This window comes from Lepidothrix coronata, unplaced genomic scaffold, assembly GCF_001604755.1.
Source record: "Lepidothrix coronata isolate B3197 unplaced genomic scaffold, Lepidothrix_coronata-1.0 Scaffold9, whole genome shotgun sequence".
In the NCBI taxonomy this organism is placed as follows: domain Eukaryota; kingdom Metazoa; phylum Chordata; class Aves; order Passeriformes; family Pipridae; genus Lepidothrix; species Lepidothrix coronata.
The window spans coordinates 1,551,097-1,578,445 of NW_016690189.1; the positions used below are offsets into that span (position 1 = coordinate 1,551,097).

Sequence of the window (27,349 nt, forward strand, 5' to 3'; positions counted from 1 at the left end):
AAAATCACCTAGTATACATTTTGAAAGCTAAAAAGAAGATAATGGTCTAAGTGTCTCTTTAAGGGGGATCCTTATGCTATTGTAATTCATAATTTTGAGTGATTTTGCTTAATTTCAGCTAGCTTTCTGATTGCACAATTTACAAAGTAATTAAATCCTAGCACTGTTTGAGGTACACTTCTTGAAAACCACAATATTGCTTTAGGGTAAGGGAGATACAATTTGCAGTTTAAATGTCTACTGATCTTTCTTGCAAATGACAGCGTTTGGATGTTATTTACAAAGAGAAAAGTAACTTTAAAAATTTTAATCTTAATTAATTAGACTTATTAGATTTGCTTCTAGCTCCAGAAGTTGTTCTGGGTTTGATTTTTGTCTCTATTTTATTGTTTTAATTTTTTTTTTTGTTATCTTATGGGGGTGTTATACATTTTGCATAATTTATTGTTTCAGTTGTTCTACTAATGAGAAATCATCCATATGGGAGCAGTTTAACATGCTTGGACATTCCCTTGAGGATACACAACTGTTGCTTTGCAACCTATTTGCTAACTACAATTACATGCTGTAGTAACCCCTTTTCAGAGGAGAGCAACCCACTTAACTGCTTTCATCCCATGCATTCATGAAAAGTCTGTGTCCTCTCCATATTTCCAGGTGTCTCTCTGAGTTATGTTTAATTAGAAAAAGGTTCATACAAAGACCTATCTAAAACATCGAGAACACATGCATTAGGTTTGTCCAGGCCTTAAACTGCAAGTTGCAAGTAATTCTAGTCCAGACCAGTCCCTAATTACTTGGGAGTGGGGAAGAGGAGGTAGAGGTTGGGGATGTAGAATGTGTATGCAAACTGGCTGCACATGAGGTATGACTAACATTCAGAGTAAAGCTTCTCACTTATGTGTTGGTGGTTGAAAAATATTTATTACTACCTTACTGTCTATGAAACGCTATGATCAGTTTGCATGGGAAGTGGCATTCAAAATTCAAGATTTGATGCCAAATTTTAGAAGAATGTTATGAAACTGATAGATGGTAAAAATTGAATTATACAGTGACACAGGATGCTTTCAACACCCAGTAAGTGTGAGATATCTGTGCTCTGATGTTGTCTAATGTAACAAGAGTTTACTAGTACTTACTTACTTCAACATTACAGAATATCTTGGAAATATTACCTACGCCCAATGATAGTAAAGAACAGTATTTTTCCTGCAAAATAAACTTTAAACTTAACTAGGTTCATCCTATGCATATCTTCTGAAATTTCTGACTGTGAATTCACATTGTAGCCTCCTTAAGTAATGGATTATGTAGGCAAGATAAATAGAAGTTGCAGAAAAATCTGTAAAGGGCCAGAAAGGAATTGGTATGACAAAATTACTAGGATTGAATTTAGGGATGATTTTTGAACTGAATTTATTCTGCCTTATTCCTCTGTGAAAAAAAGCTTAAACTTTTAGCAGTATGTCAGAAGATGAAGCACAAGTGGAGTATAGAAACATGAAAGGTTGACAATCAATATATCAGCTGAATGCAGGGAGCAACGGGATAACTGCACAAGGTTATGGCACATGTAAGTTGGTTTCAGCTATTACTAGATTCAAGGAGGAGTACAAGAGCTTTTTTACCTTTCTTAAGCAGGCCAAAATCACTGAGCAGGAATTCTAAAGCAGCTGCCTTTTCGTAAGTATCTCGATCAAACATATTTGTCAGATTTCTCGAGCATTGTCTTAAGCCTTGGTGCTAGCAGTTCTCTGCAGCCTAATCAATGGAGAGTTTCAGATGAAGTACTAAATAAATATGAAGATCATTATGTATTATTACCAACGGATAGTTGAAAATCTTTAAGTTATTCTATGAAGAATGTTTCTTTGGGAATTAGATATGATATTCAGAAGAGACATTTTATGATTTACTACCATTGAAATGAGTAAGTCCAGTGACACAGAAGTTCTGCATTCTCTACTGTTTTCTGTATGTATTGACTTTCTTCTTTACTTGCATTTGGATTTTCAGAACTTAACTTGCATAGACTGGAAATCTAGCTTGTAGAGATATGCGTGTACAGAGACAGCCATTTTGTTTCACTCAAAAATGTGCCATGTAAGCAGACTTAGTAGACTGATTCAGTTTTGGCAGTGAATACATCTAGTGCTCTGAGAAATTGAACAAATTATGATAGATTGTCTCCAGTTTTAATCTCCATCTCTGTAGGGGAGACACTTAAATTTTCACATATTTAGTTGACTCGCTAGGCTTCATTGATTGTGCTAAGCCAAGCTCAAAGGAGATGTGTGAGGACATGTCATTTGTATGTTAATATTCTAAGATTTCAAAAATAGAAAAAATAATCTCTACAAGGATGGGGTGCATGCATAAGATGGAGGAGTAGAGGGAGAAAAATAATTATTTCCTTTTAGAGCCTTTTGAAGCAATGGCCGAGTCCTCAGTTACAATGGTGTCAGCATGAACTTAAGTAAAAGTTCAGATATATTTGGTTGTTAGATTTTATTTTTGACTTGATAGTATCCCCAGAATCCTCTTCTTTCTTTTTCAATTACCTTATACTGGCCACAAAAACTGACTTGTGGTAGCCACCTCTCTGAACTCAGGAAGAAAGGCAGTGAGTCCTTGTGCAGTGAGGGAGTCCTCTGGTAACAACATGGAGCATTGCCTTCATCAACAGGTTTGGCAGTCTAAGGACAACACCACATCCCCATATGGCAGTTTTAGGAAAAGGTCATCAACCTCAATTTTTTTTTCATGGTCATCCTCTATCCCTTTGTGACTTTCCACACACTGCTTGTTTGAAGTAACAATAATGGGAATAGAATTCTTTTTTTTCTCTGTAGGCAGATCTCCTTTTTGCAAACATAGGTCAGAAAGTTAGTGTGTCACAGTATGAGCATCATGCCAGTTCTGGAAAATAAAACTATCATTATACTAAATCATCCTCATGTAGTGATGTATCAGGTATTATAGTAGTTTCAGTCAAAAGCTGTTGCAAAGGTTAATATCATAGCATCATGGTCTGTTTAGTGACTGTTAATAGGTAAGCATATATGGAAAGAGGCATTTTTCAGAAGTCTTCTCCCCTTACACCAGGGAGAGCAATAAAACATTTCTATAATAAATCATTAAAATTTTAATGGCAAAAATATATGCCTAATACAGACCTAAAATCAGCTATATTAATTTGTAATAGCACAGACTGCCCAATGTTAAAGAATCTTCTTCCGAAACATTACCATGGGTTTTCTCAGTGTTTCTAGTGTTATTTATAGATAATTCTTCTAGCTACATTTTCCTTTTACTGCTTACTTCTCTTCCAGAACATGCTAGACTGCTTCTCTGAACTTGGGCCACCTCAGACTATGGGGTGGATCGATTTCCAGTACATTAACTGATTCTTATTTTATGTTGTGAAACGGTTCCTTTCTCAAGGCACTCCATTCCTTTCCATTAGAATCCCACTAAAGCAAGATTTCTCTGTCCACCAAATGTCACCTAAATAGGACAAATCCCATACTTAGAAATTGAATGACTTTCAAAGGTTTGCCTTGCAATGGTTTAGTTTCTTGCCTTGTTGAAAGAAAAGGCTGCTGAGTAAATAGCTTCATTATATGACACAATACCTTACAATATGGAAAATATCTAAAATTGTTAAATGATATTAGCAAGTTTAAGTTAAAACTTTAACATGTCTTGATAGCTCTTAATATTTTGGTCAGTATTTTGTATGGAAGAAATTACTTTAAACTGCAAGTACCTCTCACCTTCTCCCATGTATGTTTTACAGGTGCACTGACAACTTTTCTTAGCAGGGATTAGTTATTATTGTATCAGGAATATTGCTTGGTATGCAGTAAAACAAATATAATTCTAGGAGGCCTAATAATCATTGCAGCGTAAAAGTTTGCTTATATCAGACTAAGGTCCATGCAGTGACAGCATAGTACATTTTCTTTTGTATCTTAGAAATATAGCTGCAATTTCTGCAGTTCTGGTCCTATTCTCCCTTTATCCACTGTTTCCTGTTGTTAGTATGCTGACATACTCTTTGGGGTTTCAGCTGGAGCCTTGCCAAGTAAAGTTGAAAGGAATTCCATTTATTGTTTTTACTGGATACCTTCCTTAAATGTAATGGATTCATGAAGCTATTCATTTCACTTCAGTGTAGCTGGCTCTTATTTTCTATTACCCCGATTATGTTGCACACTGATTCTAAGCCATTTCTTCTTTGTTTTCTTCCAGGCAGAAGAAAAAGCACATTCAGAGGTAAGAACTTCATTTTTATATTTATGCCTAGCATTATATTATTTTATAGTTTATTGTTTACTTGCTATGGCTAAACTGCCTAGTCACTGGGAAAAATACACTCTGTGTCTTTGCATCCCCTTTTAAGAAGTATAAGTAAAAGCCTGGTGCAGCTTTTAGTGTACTAGAAGGAGTTTTCTTAACATTGTGCTGAAGAAAGCCTCCTGGCTGCCATTCTGAAAAGATGAAAAGAATCAATGAGAATTGGGCATTGAGTTGAGGAGTTGTGATAGGTCAGATTTCAGACTTAATACCATTCTGTGCTGGATCTTAAGGACTGTGCAATTCAAGGTAATGTGTTGCCTTTTGGGAGAAAAATACTTCAAATGATTGCTTTGAACTTCTCTCTCTTACATTTTGCATTGTATTAAATTTCTGAAAGTGACCACTTTGATGGATTTCAGAGCAATGCAGATTGATTTCAGATATAAATCAAATTTGACATGGAAAATAGCTTCTTTCTCCTCACAGTGTATAAGAATGGGTGACAAGCCTGAGTCAGCAGCTGGATACAATTACAGCCTTTCTCAAAATGAAGTCCTGGTTGTATTAAAAGGGCACCAAGGAGTAACAGCAACAAAATACAGCACCAAGGGGTGCACTTCCACTTCACAGAGCTACATGCCTTCCAACTCATGCATTTTTGCTGCTCCTATTTTTACTGTTCTAGATATTTCAAGATACTTTGAGGAAGTTGAACAAATAAACATATTCTTCCTCCTTGGTGCAGTATATTTCAATATAATTTCTATCTGAATTATCTAAGCTCACTTCTTTTAAAATTAAAACAAAGAAGCTAAAGAGGCATACCATAGCTCAATAGCATAAATTACAATTTCTTATTTTATTGCCCTCTATATATGCCTGTATACAGAGGTGAAACAACATTTCTTTCTTGTGTGTTTCAACATGATGTTTTTTCAGTATCTGAGTCTTCTTGTGATGCTCTTACAGGAGATATTGAACAGCACTTCATGAGACCTACCTCTGTGTAGCTACAGGAATATGATGAAAGTGTAGCTTAAGTAGGAACATCAAATAATTGCACTTGAAAACCGAAAACTTGGAAAAAGAAAAGAGTCAGCCCAGGATGGAGAACAGCTCAATAATCTGTCTCTTTTGCACTGAGCCAGTGTAAATGACCTAGCTATTTTTGTATTGTGGAAGTACACAATACTAGCTTTAATTCCTTGTTGGTTTTCATGGGAGTCATAAAACTAAAGCACTGCAATAATCTTTAGTAGTGGCTGTTATATGTTCCCTTTCCTAGGCTAGCTTCACACATTTTGCTTCTCTAGTCTGGAATAATTTCTTTTATGTCTGAATACGAAACGGTTTTCAGAGTGAATCCCATGCTGTGCTTAAGTTCAGTACAATGCCCAGAAGTCCCAGTAACATCTCAAATAGGGTTAAAAGAGCTTAAAATGGTATGCAAGCTTCATGCTAGATATCTATCCCAGCTGCAATGTAAACAGAATGTAATGTAAATCTCTTAAGGATTCTGTTTTTCATTAAAGGATACAGGAATCTTGAACTAAGTTTATTTTCATGTCAACAAACACATTTAAAGTGACATTTATTTTTGTAAGTTGTCAAGCAAGTTTTTGAATACTATATAAGGTTTAAAGAGACTGCATGTTTGATTTGCAGGGACTGTAGGAAGCATTGTGTTAAAGAAAAAAAATACTACTTTACCTCACCTAATTTTAGACATCCACAAAGCAAAAATCTGTGTCTGAGGTAGCCATCAAAGCCTTCTTCATGCCAGGCAGTGGGGTAGTACTTTTTGTCACTTTATCTTAGTCTAATGTAGACATTTAAGGTATGTTAGTTGCATCATGTCTACAGTCAGGCACAGTGAACCTCACCCAAATGCATTCATGTTTCAAAATCTCAAGCCACATCCAGGGTTGCTCTCCTTGATTGAAGGAAAGATATGTTTGGAACTTATGGGATTGGGTAAAAAAGCATGACATTTCACTTGCAAACAGAGGATTGTACATATGAGGTGATTAAGCATTTGCCCATATGTGCTCCCTTAACTGAAATCCTAGCTCATACACTGGTTAACTACAAAAAAGTAGTTGGAGCAACACTAAGAATCAACTTTAGTATTTTGTTTTTTTGGATATTTTGGAGACTAAAATGAGAAACTAAGATGCTGTAAACTTATTTGTGATCTCTTAAGAAAACGTTCCAAAATAACCACAACAAAAGGAAATTGCTGAAATACTGACAGCAGTCTGTTGTTTTTCTAGCAAATTCAGAAACTGCGGAGAGAGTTGGTTGCATCACAAGAGAAAGTTGCTACACTTACTTCTCAACTTTCAGCAAATGTGAGTAGTTTTGCTTGTGATCATAAACAGTATCAAAGAACCCAGTATCAGACTGGCTAATAGCTGTTACTCAACATGTAGTCTGCGAGACTCTTACTATCTGTTTATTTTGGTGGTTTTTGAATTAATTACTTCATTAAATGTTTATGTTGCCCCAGCTTCCAGGAGAAGAAATCCGTTTCTAAAAGAAGTGGAAAATGGTAGTGGAAATGGAAAGGAGAGGTTCCACACTTTGGGTGTGACAACAGTCCTTTCCTGTTAAGTTTCACTCTTTTCTCAGAATCAACTATAAAAAAAGGTCAAAAGTAAGGAGACACAACCAAATAAGGGACATGATTTGCATATTCTGATAAAATTCATTAGAGTTCCATTTCACAGAGATAAAGTCCACAAAATGCAGACAGGTGTGAAGGGAAGCACAGTATACAAGTGTATCTAGAATTCACATGCTGCAACAGCAGTGCTAATATATGACTAATAAAAACTGGGCTATTTCACAGAGATATTCCCTGGTGTTCCTTCCAATTGCCATATACTGGTAATATGAGTTATTGAACACGTTATCTGAAAATAACACCCCACACGGAATGAGAGCTACAATCCTGTCTGGTTACTGTGGTTTCAGGTGAAGTTACTGGATAGTTACTGAACAATCTGTCATATTGATTTTTAAATGCAAATCAGGATATAATTATAGTTACTGCTGCCAAGGAAAGCTGAGATGCAGTTGTAAGAGATCATCATTTTGCAGTTCAAGAAAGCAGTTTCCTGATGTGTTGGGCAACCCATAGAGTGCATTTCTTTGAAATGTTGGTGTCCTGAGTGTTTAGATCTATGAATACCACCATAATTTTAAAGAAATTATTTCAGTTGATGAAGTAGCACTGTGTTCATATTGTGAGAAAATAATCTCCAGCTTTGTGGAAGCTGCTGGTGTTCTTAAGACTGCCACACATGAAAACGTGAAAGAGCTATGCTTAGCACTTCTTTCTCTGTTCAGGTGGCTGCAGAACATCTGTGGGTATTTGTACATCTGTAGCAGTGTACATTGCCAGACTCTTCTGAGTACTGAGAATGAACTAGTGAAGCAGATTATATGGGACATTGTGATGTTTGTAAATTCAAAATCTGGATTTTCAGTTGGGTTATTCATTTGAGAATGTATAGCTAGAATAGCCAGCATATCTAATGGGTACAGAGTTCCTTAATTCATGTATTTTAGACATTGACCTTCATCTTTGCCAGGTTGGGCAGTTCTTCATTCACCCATCCTGAGAGCAACAAACCAAAACCAACACTGAGAGGTCAGAAGAGCTAAGACAGTCAGTATGCCTCAGGTAGTTGTGTTTACTAATGAGGCTGTTGCTCTCTGCAGGGCGCTTTTCTTTCCACCAAGAGTGCAGGGGTGCAGCAGCTCTGCATGGAAGTGAGGAGCACAGGGAGGTGGGCTGGGCTTGTGACACTGCACAGTCACAGACTTTCCCATCTCCACTCTGAGTTCCCTGGTGTTGCCCAGAGGAATCATAGAACCAACCGGGTTGGAAAAGACCTCTGAGATCATCAAGTCCAACCCACCATAGTTACTAGACCATGGCACTAAGTGCCACATCCAGTCTCATCTTAAAAACCTCCAGAGACGGTTGTAGTGGGTTTCTGTGGCTGGGTTTTGGTAGCGGGGGGTGGCTTCTGTTAGGAGCTGCTAGAAGCTTCCCCTGTTCAGTGGAGCCAATGCCAACCGGCTCCAGGATGGACTTCCTGCCACTGGCCAAGGCCGAGCCAATTAGGAGTGACAGTAACGCCTCTGTGACAACATATTTAAGAACAGAAGATTGTTGCGCAGAAGAAATTCCAGCCAGGGAAGAGCAGAGTGAGAACATGGGAATAACAGTATAGACACCAAGGTCAGTGCAGAAGGAGGGGCAGGAGGTGCTCCAGGACCATGGTGCAGACCATGGTGAAGCAGCTGTGCCCCTGCAGCCCATGGAGCACCATTGGGGTGCAGAGACCCACCTGCAGCCCATGGAGGAGCCCATACTGGAGCAGGTGGATGCATGAAAGAAGGTGTGACCCCCACGGGAGGCCCAGGATGGAGCAGGGTCCTACCAGAGACCTGCGGCCCGTGGAGAGGGAAGCCCACACTGGAGCAGGTTTTTCCCGGGTAGGACTCGTGGCACCTGTGGGGGATCCATGTCGGTACAGCTCATTCATGAAGGACTGCACCCCATGGAGGAGTGACCCATGGGACAGCAGTTTGGGAAGAACTGCTACCTGAGGGATGGACTCACACTGGAGAGGTCCATTAAGGACTATCTCCCATGGGAGGGACCCTCTGGGAGCAGGGGAAGGACTCCTCTCCCTGAGCAGTGGCAGAAACAACAACTGACCGTAACCCCCATTCCCTGTCCCCCTGCACCGCTGGGGGGGAGGAGGGAGAACATGGAAGGAAGGAGGGGTGGGGGGAAGGTGTTTTTTAAGACTGTTTTATTTCTCACTCTTTGGTTCTTATCCTGTTAGTAATCAATATAAGTACTATCCCCACTTTGACTCTTGTTTTGCCCATGAAGGTAATCAGTCACTGACCTTTCCCAGCTCTTATCGCGACTCATGAATTCTTAGCTGTTTTTTTTCTCTCTCCTCTGTCCAGTTGCAGAGGGAGAGTGAGAGAGCGGCTTTAGTGGGTACCTGATATCTGGCCAGGGTCAACCCACTACAGCGGTGAATCCACCACCTCCCTGGGCAGCCCATTCCAATGTCTGATTACTCTCCCTGCAAAAAATTTCTTCCAATATCCAACCTAAACCTCCCTTGGCAGAGCTTAAGATGGTGCCATCTTGTCCTACGGCTGGTTGCCTGGGAGAAGAGGCCAACCCCCATCTGGCTACAACCTCCTTTCAGGTAGTTGTAGAGAGTGATGAAGAGTTATCTTGATTCCAGCAAGTCCCTGATCTAGTAAAAGACATGTCTGCCTACAGCCAGGGGTTGGACTAAATGATCATTAAAGTCCCTCTCAATCTAAACCATTCCATGATTCTGAACAGAGGTGTTACATCAGTAAAATTAAATTGTTTTCCTGTGGTGGGCTTGTGTTCAGTGTCTGTTCCAGGTGATAATTCAGGCTCTTGGTACCATTTCTCACTTTACTCTGCAGACAGTAAAGCAGTTTGTCCATTAACTGTAATTACAGAATTGATATTTAAATGCCAGTAATTGTATACTTTTCATAAAAAACTATGAGAGTAATTAACAAATATTGATTTAATTTGGCAAACATGAAAAACCCAGATGGGCCTCTGATTTTCATGAACTTGTACTGCCTTAGAAATGCTTTCCTTGCATGTATTCATTTATTATTTATCGTCTGGTCTGAGACATACTTCACCAGTCCCTGCATTTTTAAGGAGAAATAGTCCTAATGACAAAATCTGGAATTTATTCTCAGAGAAGAAATCAAATCAATAAATTGATAATAGTACTAAGGCTCTCATTTTGCGTTAGTACATGTTAGTACATGTCATTAAAAGACCGGCAGATTGAAATTTTACCTATTTCATCAAGCCTTTGCTTAATATATTATTTTATACTAAAGTCTGTCATTTGGAAGTTACAGCATTTCTCAGGCATTTTTGGAAAGTCTGCCAGAATTTTTATTATTTGGTTTCATTTATTGTTCAGGTTTTGTTGGCTGGACTCAAGTGCTATGCTTGTTTTCAGCAGTTTATTTCATTTGATTAACCCCAAAGTGTTTTGCCTGCATATGATTAAATTCAAACAGGACACAGCTGTTGTTTGGATGCTTAATTTACAGATTTTATCTGAGATTCTGGCTTTATCCCTGGTGCCTGTCTCAGTGTGGCTGAAGGGCAAATCTCTGTACTAATTAAGGAAGGGCCTGTTTTCAGAGCAGAAAGTGTCCAACCAGCAGACTTTCTACATGACTGACAAGGGCTCAAATTCCAGCGAGCAGCCTGAACCAGCCTGTTCAGAGGGACTTTGATCAGTGCTTTGTACTGTATAAAGCTGAAGGCTGCATGCTTACAAACTGTAGTAGAACCAGGATGCCGGTAGAAAGTGGAAGGGATTCGCCGGCTAATACTCTTGTTTGGCCAGCTCTGAACCACTATCCTACAGCCAAGCAACAAGATAATAGCAGGCAGCAAACAGAAAAGGTTACCAGATGTACAGTTGCTGCTTGCAATCAGCTCGATCCCTTCTGGCCTTTCACACTTCCTTTCATTCAGCCATGTCAGGTGGGAGGAACTTTATTTATTTACTTTTGTTTTATAAATCTGAACACTCCAGGTCAAATCATAAAGTGTGTCAGAAGATAGATGTTTCGTATGCCAATGTCACATTCACAATAGGCTGTAAGCCTAAGAGCTGAGGTGTTTGGGGTTTGCCTGGCTAGGATCATTTACTAAGAAGGAAATGTCTAAAATCAAATCTGTCATCTTAGCACTGAAGTCATTCCCTGTGCATACATTGCTTTGACTATTTCTAATGGGAATTTCACATGTTAATAGAAGTCAAAATTAATTCATATGTGTACATCATGCATCATCTATGTATCTAATATGTATATCATGTTAGTGATGGATATATTTTGCTGTAGGCATACTTCCAGTAATACCCACTTACTTAATTCTAATTCCAGGATATTTATTTCCAAGTGCAAATACTGCATTGAATTTTGAAGACATATTTTTATTTTAGAATGAGCATTATTTAAAGTAAATTCAGTATTCAGGCTACTTTTTGAGGTATTCCAATGATGTATGTGCTCCATGAATGAAACTACTGAACCTAACACAGAGATTTCTAAGGTGTGAGAGACTGACTGTAACTTTATATATATATATATAAATTCCTAAATATTTTTATGAGAATACAAGAATAGAACTTTTTAGATAAATTAAATAATCCCCAGAAACTGGAGATTAGCAATGCAATGAAAATAAATGACCATATTTGTAAGTGTAAAGTAGGTTTCTAGTTAGAATTTTTAATTTTTGGTGAGTATTATTAAAGACACAGGTACTTCGTTCTATTTGCTTTAATTGTTTTCTGAAATATTTTGCATTCAGATGTTTAAATGCAAAGCCTGACCTCGAATAGGAATATATACATATACATGTTTTATGCATACTTCAATACACATATAAATATAATGATAATCTAGTCTTTTTCAAACTAACTTTTCTTATTTTGTTGTGTAGTATTTCTTTGGGGGAAAATTAATACTTTGTGTTTCATAGAATAGTATTCTGTTGTAATAAACATTTAAAGTAATGAACAATGCAATGAAAGTTTCTTTCTTGAATAGTCTTTGGTTGATGGGACTTTGAATTATGTTTCTTTATTATAAGTAAATAAGGACATGATAGTCTTTTTCTCAAATGAATTTGGAGGAATCCATCATCCTGATCCAATTACATTTATGATGCAAAAAATTCACTATGATACTTAAAGAAGGTAATATACTCTGTCACAGTCTGAATTTTAGTAAGAACCCATAGTCATGACATGGCTGTCTTTCTCTAAAGGCTGTCAGAATAACTTAGCAGTTTCGGTGACCTTTGATGGCATTTTTAATGATGCTTTCTAGTACTTAATTTTTCCTATAAGTTCCTTGTGATTTATTCATGTACAATATTGGATGAAGTTGTAGCTGTGAAATAAGGAAAATACTTTGCACAAATATGCATAGTTTGGTACCAAAGAACACTGGTTATTACAGTCTAATTGTGAGAAATGGACAAAAGCAATGCATAATTAAACAAATTGTTCCTCTTTGCAAGCTTTTGGTCCCCACTGTAATTCTCATGGTAAAGCAAAACCAAGGGCCATCAGCCAAGCTATAGATTTTCTTATGAGGTAGGGAACAGTGAGCTCCATTAGTTTCCTATTAAACACATGTAATGAAGAGATATTTGGCTCTTATTCTTTAGTAGTTAATCTACTTTGTCTCTAAATGTGTTCTGGGTCAGTGGTCATCATCTTTGGAAATAAACCACCATAGATTAGTCTAGATATTTTTTATATGCAGCTAATTATTAAAGTGAAAAGGAAGTTTAGAAACTAGTTACTATTATCTTCTCAGAGGAACAGAATAGTAAAATCAGTCAAAGGATGTAGTATCGATCAATGGTTTCGGAGGCGCATTTGATGCATATTCCAGGTTCATTTTATCTAAAATTGTAACTTCAAGAATATAACCTAAGTTATAAATGTTAAAATACACAATTTACTAATTAATCCGTAAGAAATTGCATATGAATCTAGTCTCATGTTTATAAAAAGTTAATCCTTTACCAAAAGAATTATCCCTAAGGCATCCCTGCAGATGCAGAAAGCAAGTGGATTGACCACTATAACCATAAGTAACTAAATACATAATTTACAAATAATATAGTTTACAAGGAGGAAACTTTTCATAAATTTAATAGAATAAAATAAGGAACTTTCAAGATACTAAAATGTTTATAGCATTCTAAAATTGTTTACAAAACATAAAAGCCACTTATCAGTTAATAGCTCTGAAGGGGAGAAGCAGAAGTAGGCCACTATTATATATATGTTAGGTTTTTTTTCTATTTGAGGGATAATATACAGAGCAAGGTGGCAAGAAACTCTTTCCTTTCTCCTCAAATGCAGAAAAAAATAATTTTTGGGCCATGTCTTTTCCCGATTATACCTCAGATTCAGTACAACTACGCACACTTAAACAATTTAAACTATGTTTGTACAAGCACGCAAATCTGCAACTGAAAAATTTGCCAGGCACTGTGTATGAGGAAGCTCAGTTAATCCATTTCTGCATATAAATATATTAGGTTTGAGTTATATTTCCAAGTGCCAAGTTTGAAAACTTTGCCTGTTACCACTTTTGAGATGGCAAAGAGAAAATAAGTATTTCTTTCTGCTTTTAATATTTGATGTTGTAAGACAAATGAATGGAATTTTATGGAATTTCATGAAAATTAAATCTTTACTTTCCCTTGGCATTACAAGCTGGCTTAGATTGTTGGTTTCTTTATGACCACTTGCCCTTCTTTGCCTATAAAGCTTGATGTCAGTTAGAAACAATGAAGAGTTGATGTATTCCTTGTATAAATTTTGCTTGTGTAGGATGCTGGCTGTTTGAAACAAAGAAAAGCAGCTTTAATTTTTTTAAATCTTTTGATCTGTTTCAACTTTATTGCTTTTCTTATTGAGAAGTAGAACATCCAGTTTTCAGGATTGTCTTTTATATATACACTTGCACACATAATAAATGTTACATTTGTTTTACTTAAGTTTTTCATTACTTTTATATACACAACACACAGAGATTATAATCAATATAAGATTAATAGACTAAGCAATGACCTTTTATAAAACTAACTGTGATATTTTTTGTTTGAGACTCAGGATTTCTCTGGAGAGTTTTATTTGTGAAGGTAAAATTTACCTTTCAAGATAAAGTACTTGAATTCCCATTTTGAAATGTCCAGTAATTGAAAATAATTGCTCCTCGACTTCTATTTGGGAGCAGACTCCTTTTGGCCAATATATCAGTAAACTCAAAGCAGGGCATTAAATCCATAATTCTGTTCCAGGCAGAGATACCTGAGTTAATCTCATTGGGAGCTAAAGAAGCCTGAGGAACACTGGGCTCACTTGGCTGATTCATCTCTCCAAGTTAGTTCAGTCTGAGTTTAAAACTAATATAAAAGAGATGGAGAAGATGTGCTTGGAGGAAAAACATATTTTTAAAAATCAAATAGATCTGGGAAAATTGTCCTACTGTCATGACAAATGCTGTTTTTCTTTCACAGGCTCATCTAGTAGCAGCTTTCGAAAAAAGCTTGGGAAATATGACAGGGCGATTGCAAAGTCTAACAATGACAGCTGAACAAAAGGTAAGTTTACCAAAGCAGATGCTTTAATGTGGAAAATAGTCAGCAAATTATATTAGAGTTTTGTTTAAAAAACACTGAAAGAAAACAGGGACATCTGTGACAATAATGCAGACACATCTTTCTTTAATAGTTGTTACAGTCTAATCTTCGTAAAAGTCCAGGAGAATTAAACTGTGCAGCATTAGGTTTACACAGACAATGTCATAGAATAGTTTGAAGATAAAATCTTTCATTTCCAGGCTTTAATTAAAACATATGCAACTCTAGGTTTACTCCGTACTGAAAGATCCCGTAACAAAGACTGATCATAAGCTGCTGTAGTGCTTCTTTCCAGCCTGCCAGCATTGTCAGAATGATAGAATTACAGGAAGGAAAGAACTTTTAAGTAGAGAAAAATAACTCCATTCAGGGAGTTAATGCGAGTTAGGCATCCTATTCATGAGTAAACAATTTTGGGTTTATCTGTGTTTTGGCTAATGGGGGAAAAAATCTAAACCTGATAGGCAGTAAATTTAATGTACACCTTTGTACCACGCTCAGGATTAAGAGGCTGCTTAGTACTTTCTAGGATTGCATCTTTCTAGCCTTATTCATTTTGAAAAATATCCTATAAACAGAAAGACTTCATTGAGCCAAACTGTGAAAGAAACAGTTTATCAGTGAGCTGTTAGTCACCACTGGAGTCAGTGTAACTGTCTACAAAAATAAGGTTTCACAGTCTGCTTGAGCACCAACAGATGAAATGTGGTGAGACACATTATGAACTGGATAGCAAATATTTGTATTGCTTGCTTTTTTCTCATCATAGGGAAAAAAAAAAAAAAACACCAAAAAACCAACACCACCAAAACTCAATGGAAACTTCTTAGAACCAAAGCTTTTGACTGTTTTACAATCTCCCTAAGAGGGTTTTCTTTCCAGAAGAGGTTAAGTGGTGACATTGAAACTGATCATTTCCAAGTTTCTTTCCCAAAAGATTTAGAACATGTTCTTTTCCTTCATTTCTTTTCTATGCTGTTGAGTTTAAATTCCTTTAACCCTCATTACATAAGTACAGGCTGGACAGACATGGAAGTAATAAAAGTAGTAATAAAAGTTATTTTTTAATAAAAATCAACTGTGCATTCTAATACAGAACTTCCTGCACTCAAATGGAGTAATTTCGCTTCAACTCACAGGACAGTTGCTATTAAACAGGGGCTTTTAAATTGAATTAGTATTAAACAAGTTACATCTTTTGAAAAATACACAGATTCAGGTTGAGATTCACCGATTAAACAGTAGCCTTATATACTAAAGGATGTTATTCAAATGGTTTTATTGTCTTTTGTAGTAACACTGTTGGATTTCTCTTAATTTTATATCGAATACTCAATTGAGACCCTTTTAGATTAGTCTCTAGTAAAAATGTGTTCTTCTTAAAAGATATCTTTGGAGAAAAAGTATGCATTCTATTTAGTTGTTGCCCTTATGTTCACCCAAGCACTCCTATGAACTTTAGTTCAACCACACTTGTAATTTTTTTTTTAAACTTAGACAAACATTTTTCTTTTGATATATATTTTGAGCTCTCTTTGCTCTCCCCACAGGAGTCTGAACTTATAGAGCTGAGGGAAACCATTGAAATGCTGAAAGCCCAGAATTCTGCTGCACAAGCTGCTATTCAAGGAGCCTTGAATGGTCCTGATCATACCCACAAAGGTATGGTTTTCTCACTGTTAAAATAAATAAAGAATTTCTCCTCAGGTGAAAAAAAAAAGTTAAGTCACTATTTTTTCTGTTGTTTGAGGACTCTTGCAAGGGCAAGCACATTCTGCAGTGAATGGTAGGCATACTTGTGGTATTTCCAGAGCTGGAACCTTGCAGAAGCTTTCTGTCTGCCAAAGTTCCTGGAGCTTTATCATCTTAGAACTGGGTGGCAAGGAATAGATTGCTGGATGTCAAGAGTTAACCATGTCGCTGCAGTTGTGTACTGAAATACACTCAAGACACTAGTGAAATCTTATGGTGTAACATGTTTATAGCTTGGAAATCCAATGAAACTTGTAGCTTTGTAAACTGGTGATCTCATTGTTAAGAGATGAACTGAAAACAGCTCAGCTCCTTTGCAAAGTGCTGAATCAGTGCAGGAAAGCAGGCATTTTAAATTCCAGATGTTGAATTATTTTGTCGTTGCAGTTAGGCAGCTATCACATGATAAATATATACTTCAGAAGTGCCTGTTGATAAGCAACAGCAAAGGAATTACTTGAAGAAGAAAAATAATCACAGTATTCATTTTTTAAAGTGTCATTGATCTTTCTTTAGAGAGTTCATTATTTAGATGTTTGCCTTAAGGTCATTTCACTGCATGACTTGAGTATAGCAAAGCTAACTTCTAGGAAGTAGAAAATAATCCAAAAAGTAATTTTACTTGATATTAGTAGACAGGTTCTGCAAGAATATTTTCCAGTGATTAAGATATAGTTATCCAAGTCTTTTAAGAAATTGAAACTCAAAAGCCTCGCTAACCATTTCTAATATTATCCACTTCTTGGTTATTTTGTTTCATTTATTTTTAATGAACTCCTACCTGTTTATTTCCATCATGGTATATTAGAAGGTAACATCTGAACACTGATTAGTGCTGCTACAAGTCAAATAGTGCCTATACTCCTCAGAAATGTAGTACATGTGACAATAATAAGTCAAGTAATCCATCTGTAACAGACACTGTTCAGATATGAGGTTATGTGTGCATATATTGGTGTGCAGGGTCATTGCCTTCAGGGCAGTAACACCCCAGTCTGGAGAATCTCTCAAGTGTTAGACTAGTTGTACCCATCCCCATTTATCCCTATGTGGTTTCTCACAGGCAGCAATAACTTGAATCTGAGCCACTACAAGCATCAATGCCATTTATGTTCATTTAGACTCCCTTTGAGGAGGAAGATGCTACATAAATATAAAAATTATTATTATGTTGAAACAGAAACAGATGGATTTCAAAGTAATTTCTTTTCTTTAGATTTACGTATAAGGCGGCAACATTCTTCAGAAAGTGTTTCCAGTATCAACAGTGCTACAAGTCATTCAAGCATTGGCAGTGGTAATGATGCTGATTCCAAGAAAAAGAAAAAGAAAAACTGGGTAAGTACATAGCAGGTTTAAAACTATCTTTTAGCTATTATGTCATTTACTAGTGTCTGAGTAACATGACAGTACATTTCATCTACAATATTCCTGTGGGATCAGATCGATATAAAGCAATTCATATGCAGCCATACTGTGACACTACCAGCAAACTAAAAATTGTTGAATATCAGCCCAGATTTATTTGCATAAGTCAAGGTAATTAAAAACAAAACAAACAAACCCACAAAAAACAAGAACACAACAACTGCTAAAAAGCTCAAAAACTAACAACCTTAAAATAGGTGTTCTGACCAAAACCATCTCTGGGCCACATTGAAACCCTGTTTGATTTTTCTTCAGTTGTAATTTGATTCAAAGGCTTGACTCAAATATGTTACGCAGCCATGGAGGGAGTTGACATCTGTAAAAATTCTCATTTAAAAGTAGTACAGAGTTTTTAAAGAAATTAAGATGCTTCTTAACTGGAACATACAAATACCACATAGTGCTAAAGGTTTAATCAAACACTTTAAACAATCAGAAAATACGTTTTTGTTGTTTTAAAAATATTACCTGCATAAACATTTGTTTTAAAATACTGATAAGCCTTCAATCCCTTGATTTGTAATTCCACACTCTTTCATGTTTCTGCAAGGTGAACTCTAAAGGAAGTGAGGTGAATATAAACCATGGAAAAGTTGGCATGCATCTATAAAAAAACCCCTATCTTGGCATGATTGCTATTTATTTTGGCAGCAGGCTTTTATACCTTCTAAAACAGATTATCCTGTATATCTTCTCAGTTTGTCTCTATTCATTTTAATCTCAAAGTTTAGGCTATAGAAAGGGAGAATGTAGCCAAAACCCATTTCTTTCTTATTAGATATCATGAGCTGGAAAGGACTTGTTTCTCATTATGTTCAGTGGTCACACTCCCCACTTTCCAATTATACCATGAAAATGACGTGTTTGAATACCTCATTTTTTATAAAGGAATCAGTTGGTCATTGAGTTCTATACAATTTTGATCAAAACAACTTTCTGAAAATAAAAAACAAACCCCACATTTTTCCTAAGATGAGCAACTTTTTTACTTAGGTAAAGGTATCAATGAATGGGCTACTTAAAATTCACTGCACACAAAACTGTTGTCATCTTGGCTCTTGAAATAAATGGCTCTTTGGCTATTCTGTCCCTTTTCAATACTGGATAAGAGCTTCTAGAGGGAAAAGGCAATGCTTGTATGTTCAGAGATCTTACCACTCTAAAGGAAACTGCAACAAATAGTATATACCTTTCAGCTAACATTCTTTTCAGTAGTACAACAGAGCAAACCTCATGTCCCAGCTTAAATCCTCTCGCTTGCAATCCAAACCATAGCATTTGCATAGCTTGGCCATTCAAAGTTTTAATGGTGAAAGTAAATTGGCAAACCCAGTAAATTGGACTTGTCTTTTGATTTCCACGTTTAGTAACAGCAGGTTCTACCTGTACCTGTATGCAAAGTGGTTATTTAAAGCCACCCCTTGAAGGGAATGCCATGAGAATGGGATTCCACCAGGGCTTAATGGCTTTAAATGAGCACCCCTACTCCACAGTCATACCACTCGATCCTGCACTTTTTCCATAGCATTACTTTTGCACTCTGCTGGATTAATAAAGTCAAAACAAAGCACTGTATCATGTTTCTAGAGATACTGTGTTTCATATGTTAATACCTTGCTTCTGCATACTGACCTCAGGCAGTGGCTAGGATGGCATCTGCAAACTAACTTTTCAAAAGATGAGCTGCACACAAAGTGCTGTGATGAGGAAAATTACCTTGCTCTGTGTTTGTTTTCCAGCTAAGAAGCTCTTTCAAACAGGCCTTTGGAAAGAAAAAGTCCACCAAACCTCCTTCCTCACATTCGGACATAGAAGAGCTGACAGACTCCTCTCTTCCTTCCTCACCTAAATTGCCCCACAACTCAGGAGAGTGTGGGGCAACGTCAATGAAACCATCCCAGTCAGCATCTGCGTAAGTGTCTCTCTAGATAAACCCTTCTTCCCAAAGGGCATGAGCTGTGAAACAGACCCCCTCCAGTGTGGCAATTTGCAGTCCAGAAACCATTGCCAGCAGCTGTGAATTTTTAATCTTGAGGTCCATCCATTTGCCAGATTTCTTGTGAGCTTCACACCATTTACACACTACTCCTCCAGTAGTTCTTTACCAGGTCGTTTTCTCCTCCTTTCACAGACTCTACCCCAAATCACCTTGCTGTACAAACTTCTTTCCAGATGCATTTGTGAAAGTTTTTGTTGTGCTCTCCTGGGACCAACTTTTTCATATCCACTTAGTAAAGGCCTTAGTAAAGTTTCCTTTTTAAATGACATACAAAAAATATCTTCTTTTTTTTCCAGGTAGCTATGAATTTTTACACTATACTCATCCCTCCTGTTATTACTTTATCTACTTTGTAGCTAGTAATGTATATAATTTTTAATCTATTTCCTCTCTTTTAGCAGTTTGGATTTTTTGTGGGATTATACTTTTATGTTTTATTCAAATTACCACCCTTAATGTTTCAGGTCTGGAAACAAGTCATCAATCAATAGCTGTCTCATTTCTTCGCTATTTTTTGAATATCTGATATATCTTCTTACAGAGTTTGCAGCTCTCATCTGTATTCTTCTGCTATTTTTTTTCATTCTGCTAAGATCATAACTATTTCTAATTTGGGGAAATTAACCTCTTTTCAAAAAAATGCATACTACTGATGCCAGCCTTACTTTCCTTGTCCTAATTGAGAATAATCAGGTCACAATTACTCTTCCTTAAGGCATTCAGGGAATTCTAGTCCTGTGACTGATTACTGAGCTTTATAATAGAATTACTCTGTGTCAGGTTATGTGCCTTTTATGATTAAGTTTTTATAGACTTGAATGATTTTTATATACTAGGTTTAGGAGTTTGACAGCAAATATTGCCACAAAATAAACCTCTTCAGAACAAACATTTTCCTTTTCTTAGATTGTGTGCAGGCTAGAAAGAAAGAACTCATCTAGATCTCTGTAGTTTTGTTCAATTATTTTATAGGAAACTCATATTTTTATGGTTTCAGGTATATGTGTGTTTTGGGAAGAGGATTTCTACGTGTTCGGGACCCTAATGTTTGACTTATTATCAATTTAAAAGTCACCCTAATAGTGAAAAGTAAAAGCATTACTAGAAAATGGCTGAACTTAAACAAAACACTTTTATTCTGCAAAATTAATTACTCATGATTCATAGATCTAATCTCACAACCTTATCCTGTCTCCTTTCCACTAACCCTGCTTTTTTCTATCTGTCTCTTTGACTTGCTCTCTAGATGTGCTAGTGTTCCCAGAATTTATCAAGGGCAAAACCACACATCTAGTCTTTCAACCCAAGCTATTTCCATGCCTGTTTGGTCTCTGAGCCTTAAATTCCTAAATTTTGTCCGGTTCACGGCCTTCTAGTTCTTCCTCCACAATATTTTTAAATAGTGATCTGTCTGGTCATATTATCACATTTTTTTATTATTGTGACCTTCCTACACAGGATAACAGAGACATTGCATAAAATTTATTTATTTAGATTAATTTCTTTGTCTGTTATACTGATAATGTAACTTGATTTGGAAAACTTGGTTTTTCATTCCATAATTTAAATTCCTGTCTCCTTTGAGACTTTTCATAATTGTCTGCAGCCTCTGTTCAAAGATTAAGACTTATATTTCTTCAACCTAAAGCAACCTATTGATTTAAAAATTTTGAGTTTGTAACGAGAAGGAAAAAGTAAAAGTCTTTCCAACTACTTTGAACCTTTGGAGTCTGATCAGACTTCTGAGCTTCTTTCTGTGACTGCTCAGGAATGCTAACTTATCTTTTTTGGTTTCCTTCCTTCTGATGGGGTCTCATCTTTCTGTGTAATTTTAGTATTATAGAAGCTAAGTGTTGGAAAGCTCTGGGAACTGCAAAATAAAATGCAGTTCGTACTTTCTGCTTCCATTCTGCTTACCTTAAGAGTTGAAACAGCTTTTTCCTGCTTATTCCAGAACCATAGCCCTTCTCTCTGCTTCATTTTTGTATTCTTTAAAGTAGGCTTGCCAAGATCTTTTCACCCATACCTTTCCAAGATATACCAAAAAAAAAAAGCCAAAAGAAAATAGCCAAAAAAAGAGATGACTTCCCAGTTGTCCAAGTTGTTGTATGAGATAAGATATGCATGGAAATAAAATTTCATTTCTTTTTTGGTTAGCATAGGTAAATAATGGCACATCAAAGCAAGAACTGTATAATAATATTCATGATAAAAATCCTAGTATATGTCTTTTTTCATTTTTACTCATATTGAAAATATTTGTGCATATTGTGAATTATATTCATGATTTTTCTTCTTCTACTTGACTTTTTTTTTTTGCCATGAACTTCTTCATCTTCCCTTTGCGTACAATTTTTTTATATATTTTCTTGACCTGAGTCTCATGTTCTAAACCATTACCTTTACTTTCCTAGTCTGGGCATCCCTAGTCCTTATGCATCCTAGTCCTTTACTCATCCCTAGTTTGGGCATCAAAGAAAAAGCAAAATGGTCGTGTGGTCTACAAGCATAGATTCCAGTAAAATTGAGTGTGGGGCATGGAGTTGTATACCCACTTGCTGACCTGAAGGGTGCTTCATCATCTTTCCCAAAATGCCTTTGCATGCATTCTGGCAATTAAATGTTGACTTCTGTTCCTTGTTTTGTACATTAGCAGTAATAATTACAATAATAATACTTATTTCTATAAAATATTTTTCATATTGAAACTGTTAACTGTTTATAGTGACAGTAATAAAGAACAAATAACATTTATTGAGTTGACTGGAAATACTGCTTAGTGTAACAATGTAGCCAAAATTCAGTGTTTTATTTTCTGCTGATGGTTCTGCTGATGATACAAAGAGGCAAAACAGTCTGTCATGAGACGTGGACAGTTGTGGGTCCCTGGGATGGTCATGTTTCAATCTATTCTCACACTATAATTGGTCCTTTTCTAAAATTGATGCTCATGAAAAATAACCATGTGGTAATTACTTTTAACCCAGTCTTTAAGAAAAAAAAAAACAACAAAACCAACCTACATTATTTCATATATCATACATTACAAAATGACAGACTATAGGCAAAACATCAGCCATCACAAATCGAAACCATTACAGATAAAAATCTTCTAGACAATGAAGTCAAGGACTCTCCCTTTGTGTACTGTTCAAAACAGAGAAAACTACTGATGCCTAACAAATGTACCAGTAGTACAACGTAATCAGCATACTTCAGTTCTGAATGTCATTATATAGAAGAATTATAAAATTTGCACCAAAGAAATTATGGAAATATAAAATCAAATTAAAACAAACCAATGGATGATGCACAGTCAAATATAGATACTTGAAAGTAGTTAAGAATTTGTTTTTCACCACAGTAAACTAAACTACAGAGCTAAAAAGCAAGGTGATCATTTCATCTTGACAGGGCTTTTTCCTTTTTTAATTTGCAGTTTGAACCTTTTCATATTTCTTTGATAACTTTCTTTCTTCGCTCATAAGTTTCACCAGCAGCAAGAATTTTTCTGTACTTTGATATTCAGTAATGATGCTGCTTTGGGGGGAGAACCTTCCTTTAATCTCCCACCTGTTTCCTACTCCTCTTTAGGATCTGTGAGTGCACAGAGGCAGAGGCTGAAATAATTCTTCAGCTAAAAAGTGAGCTGAGGGAGAAGGAGCTAAAATTAACGGATATTCGTCTTGAAGCCCTCAGCTCTGCACACCATCTGGATCAGATTCGGGAAGCTATGAACCGCATGCAGGTCAGTGCAGTAGCTTAAGTGATGACAGAGGTGCACACCAAAGGTACACCAGGTGTACTTCCTTTCCTAGTACTTTGTTCCAGGTGCCAAAAAACTGTTGATACAAAGTAAATTGCTAGATTGACAGTACATCTGAAGGATGGGTATGATAAATGTTCATCTTACAATAAAGATATTCTTAGCATTTATATTAACAGCTAAAATGGGTTTAAGAGATATGGAAGAAGACATAATCCCTGCCCAAAGGATATTTATTATCTAAACCCTATGACTGTGGTAAGCAATATGACAGACAAGCAGATCAAAAGTGATTTCTACAGAGCTTTAAATCCCTGAGCCATGGAAGGGTGGGAGTCTATGTTCATACTCTCTTATCATTTCTGATTCCTAACCGAGCTGTGGCTTCCTAAAGCAGAGAATGTAAAATTGAACTAATTACTGTATCCAGCATCATAAAATTTTGCTACATTATTTTGTGACACTGCTCCAAATCTTTCCTGAACACATTTTACATCAGAAGACTTTCTCTTTTGTGAGGCTGAAAGGATGCAAAAAGAATGGAAGTGTTCTTCAGTGGAGCACAGAGTTTCATGGGATTTGACTCTGTCGCTTATATACAAATGTCTGGTGTCATGGTGGGTCCCCAAAAGTGTCTACAATATCTACACAGTATGACATAGGTCCTTCAGTAGAACTGGGCCCTTCTGGAATGACAGGTGTGATACCTACGTCATCCCTAAAGGCACTGTAAATCTGCATTTGGGGAACAGAATCAAGACCATGGGTTGGGGATTCAGTTGAGACGAGGACAGATACATTTAGAAGTCTAGGTATGAGCTAGGTGAAAAACTCCAGTTGTAGTCAATTGAGTTTTAGTCCTGTAGTAGTGGGGTCTAAAGACCCATCCTAAAATCATCCTGAGATAGTTGCAGAGGGTGAAACTGAGTTGTTTGAGCATAGGCAATTGTTGCCATTTGAACCAGCCTCAAGTATTTGCATCTTCACAGGACATATTCTACCCATGGAAGACCATGTCATGTCACTGGAAGCCCACATTTACACAGCTGAATCCAGCTCAGTGGCTTGTCAGCTGAATTGTTCTGTGCTGGGTGCTTAGGTCAGGTGTGCCTTTAGGCACTTTTGTATAGATGTACACAGCAGCTGATTTCATAACTACAGAATTGGTGTGCTTGATGTATTTTCTAGACCTCTTTTTTTGTACCATGCCTATGGCTGTCTCAGCCACACCTTTAAACATCTGTGGTACCTGCCGTCCTCCCAGGTGCTCACAGCACTAGGTGCCGATATTACTGTGGGATATTTGGCTGAACTTCAGTTTGGGGGAAGAATTATCAAGAACTGCTCCACAGATATGGTTTCAATTGTCCAGACATAAGTAAAACACTTGATCTTGAGCCACTAAGAAGTTCCAAGGAACTCTAAGAAATAGAACACACTTAATTGCAATGGTAGAGAAAAGGATGTGAAGGCTTATCATATGATTACAGTCTTATACTAGGATATGAGTGCCTAAAACAGGTGAACTCCCCAGAGAGAGGAGTCTGCTATAGTAACAGGCCTCCAAGTCTAAACTTCATCAAATCTGGGCAGAGGCAACTAGTTGAGATGCTATTGCTGGTAATCACCACTTTGTCTCGAGTTTTCCCAAAAGGACAGGCAGCCACCTTACAGTTGCCAAACTCTTGATATTTTTGAGAATTGACAAATATTGGTAAGGGGCAAAAGTAGGACTGGTGAGAATGATATCTGAATACTTATATATTAAGAGCACCATAAAAACTAAAAGCTCATGTGAGTGGAAGACTGCTAAGAGCTATGTAATTAATCAGTGTAAACTGCAGAGTAGCTGGAGATTGCGTGACTCATTTCACCACAGCTCCTGATTTGAACCCCAGGCTAAACTGGTGCACTCATCTATTACCTTCTGTCACTATTTTATTGTCTTGTCCCTTCCCTTTCACTGTCTCCCCACCTTTGTGTATGTCATCTAATCTTTTTGTAGCTGCTGTAGGTTTTTTTTGTGATGCTATCCCTTATGTTTTTACTTGTATAATGTAGCTGTGCAGCCTCCACAAAAAAAATAGGATTTTAGCAGGGTGTTAGTGAATATATAATTAAATTTGATTGCAAAACCGTCTCCAAGAATAAGCAGTTGCTTTATTCTGTGCTTTGTGAAGTGACTGAAGACTAGATTTAGCTGGTACCAGGTGGTTCTCAGGCTGTTTTCATTTTATTATTGTACATTCAATAATCACTTTGCACCACAGAGGATTTAGCTAGAAAAAATCCCAGTTGTTCTGATTCATCTGTCACTGTATGTTTTCATCAGAGTTTGCTCTCTGTTATGTGAACAATCCCATGTTTGAATGATCAGAAAGTCTTATCTGATAGCAAGAAGAGTTATGAAATTGTTAACTATCAAATTCTAACTGCCCATTTTTAATTTAATTTTTCTGTGAAGTTACTGCTTAAATTTTACATTCAGTGGCAGTAATAATTTTCTGTAACTTTAGAAACATTGACATAACTGGTAACGTTCTTAGCTGACTATTACCTAAGGTGTTTGACAATAGAAAGTAGCTTTAAAAAGTGGGGATATCTGGGAAAATTCTCGCCACACTCAAACTATGGTAAAGTGTACAATAAACATAGAAGCTTGACGCTTATGTTGCTTAGTAACTATCTTGAGGCAAAAGCTGAAACAAGGTTATCAGGGGGTTTCCCTTCATTTAAGAAGTGAAGGCAATCCAACTGCATTATACCTCTGATACATAATGCTACATACTGCTGTGAACGTGGTAAACCTGTTAGCTACTTCAGGGGAACATCACCAGAATACTACCCTCAGTGCTTTTCCAAAAGAATAACCTGCTGTGCTTTTATCTTGATTTCTTTTGTATATAGAATGAAATTGAGATATTGAAAGCTGAAAATGATCGTTTAAAAGCAGAGACTGGAAATACTGGAAAGCCTGCCCGGCCATCATCAGAGTCATCAAGCAGCACATCATCATCTTCATCACGGCAGTCACTAGGACTTTCTTTGAACAATTTAAACATCACAGAATCTGTTACCTCAGGTACATACTTTGAGCACATGCATGCCTCAGCAATTAGTAAGAATTTATTGTTTTCACCCTCTAAATGAGCCATATATGAGAAGCATGCATGAAAATTAAAATGCCTCATATCACTCAGGTTGACATCAGATATGCATTCAGTAATGGAGATGAAGAAGAATGCTGGTGGTCATGTTTTAAAAATGTAGCTTTTAGAAGCCTCTGAATATTAGTAACAGACTTCATTATCTTTGCTTAGTTCCCAGATATTATACTCTGTACCTGCCTAGTTTACAGTACTCTTTAGTCATCTAGTTTACAATTTATTTGAAAAGGAATATCTGTTGAAGTATGCTCGACAAATGTATAAGTATATTCTCTTGCCCCTATGGGATAAATATTAGTAGAGTATGTGAAACTTTCTTCTTTGGACTTACAGATCTTTGATCATTCAGTTATCTCCCTTCATATTTGCAGCTGAGTCAGCAGGTGGTCTCAGTTACCTTTATCCTTTACATTTTTTTAATTTGGTATAGCTAGTTAGCCTATATAGGATCAAATCCCCATTTATCACAGGAGCCAAACCCCACCTGCCTTATTAGGCACTCTCCTTGACTTCAATGAATGAGAGAAAGCAAGCAGAACTTTGGTCCACATCCTGAACAGTAACATTTGATTATTTTCCATGCCATGGAGTTTATGATAATAAGACTTCTACACTTGTTTTGATAATGTAGCCAAGAAACAGAA

General features: G+C 36.6%; 1 protein-coding gene across 1 annotated transcript in view; it reads left to right on the top strand.

Annotated features, from left to right (window-relative positions):
- NAV3 (neuron navigator 3) overlaps positions 1 to 27,349 on the top strand; it is a 253,471-nt gene that overhangs the window by 208,803 nt on the left and 17,319 nt on the right. Inside the window, exons 21-29 of the mRNA XM_017804448.1 lie at positions 4,258 to 4,281; positions 6,579 to 6,656; positions 14,471 to 14,554; positions 16,144 to 16,255; positions 17,562 to 17,683; positions 18,324 to 18,344; positions 19,513 to 19,685; positions 23,367 to 23,520; positions 26,446 to 26,620. Coding sequence (XP_017659937.1) covers positions 4,258 to 4,281; positions 6,579 to 6,656; positions 14,471 to 14,554; positions 16,144 to 16,255; positions 17,562 to 17,683; positions 18,324 to 18,344; positions 19,513 to 19,685; positions 23,367 to 23,520; positions 26,446 to 26,620 — 943 coding nt within the window. The remainder of the gene's footprint in view (positions 1 to 4,257; positions 4,282 to 6,578; positions 6,657 to 14,470; positions 14,555 to 16,143; positions 16,256 to 17,561; positions 17,684 to 18,323; positions 18,345 to 19,512; positions 19,686 to 23,366; positions 23,521 to 26,445; positions 26,621 to 27,349) is intronic.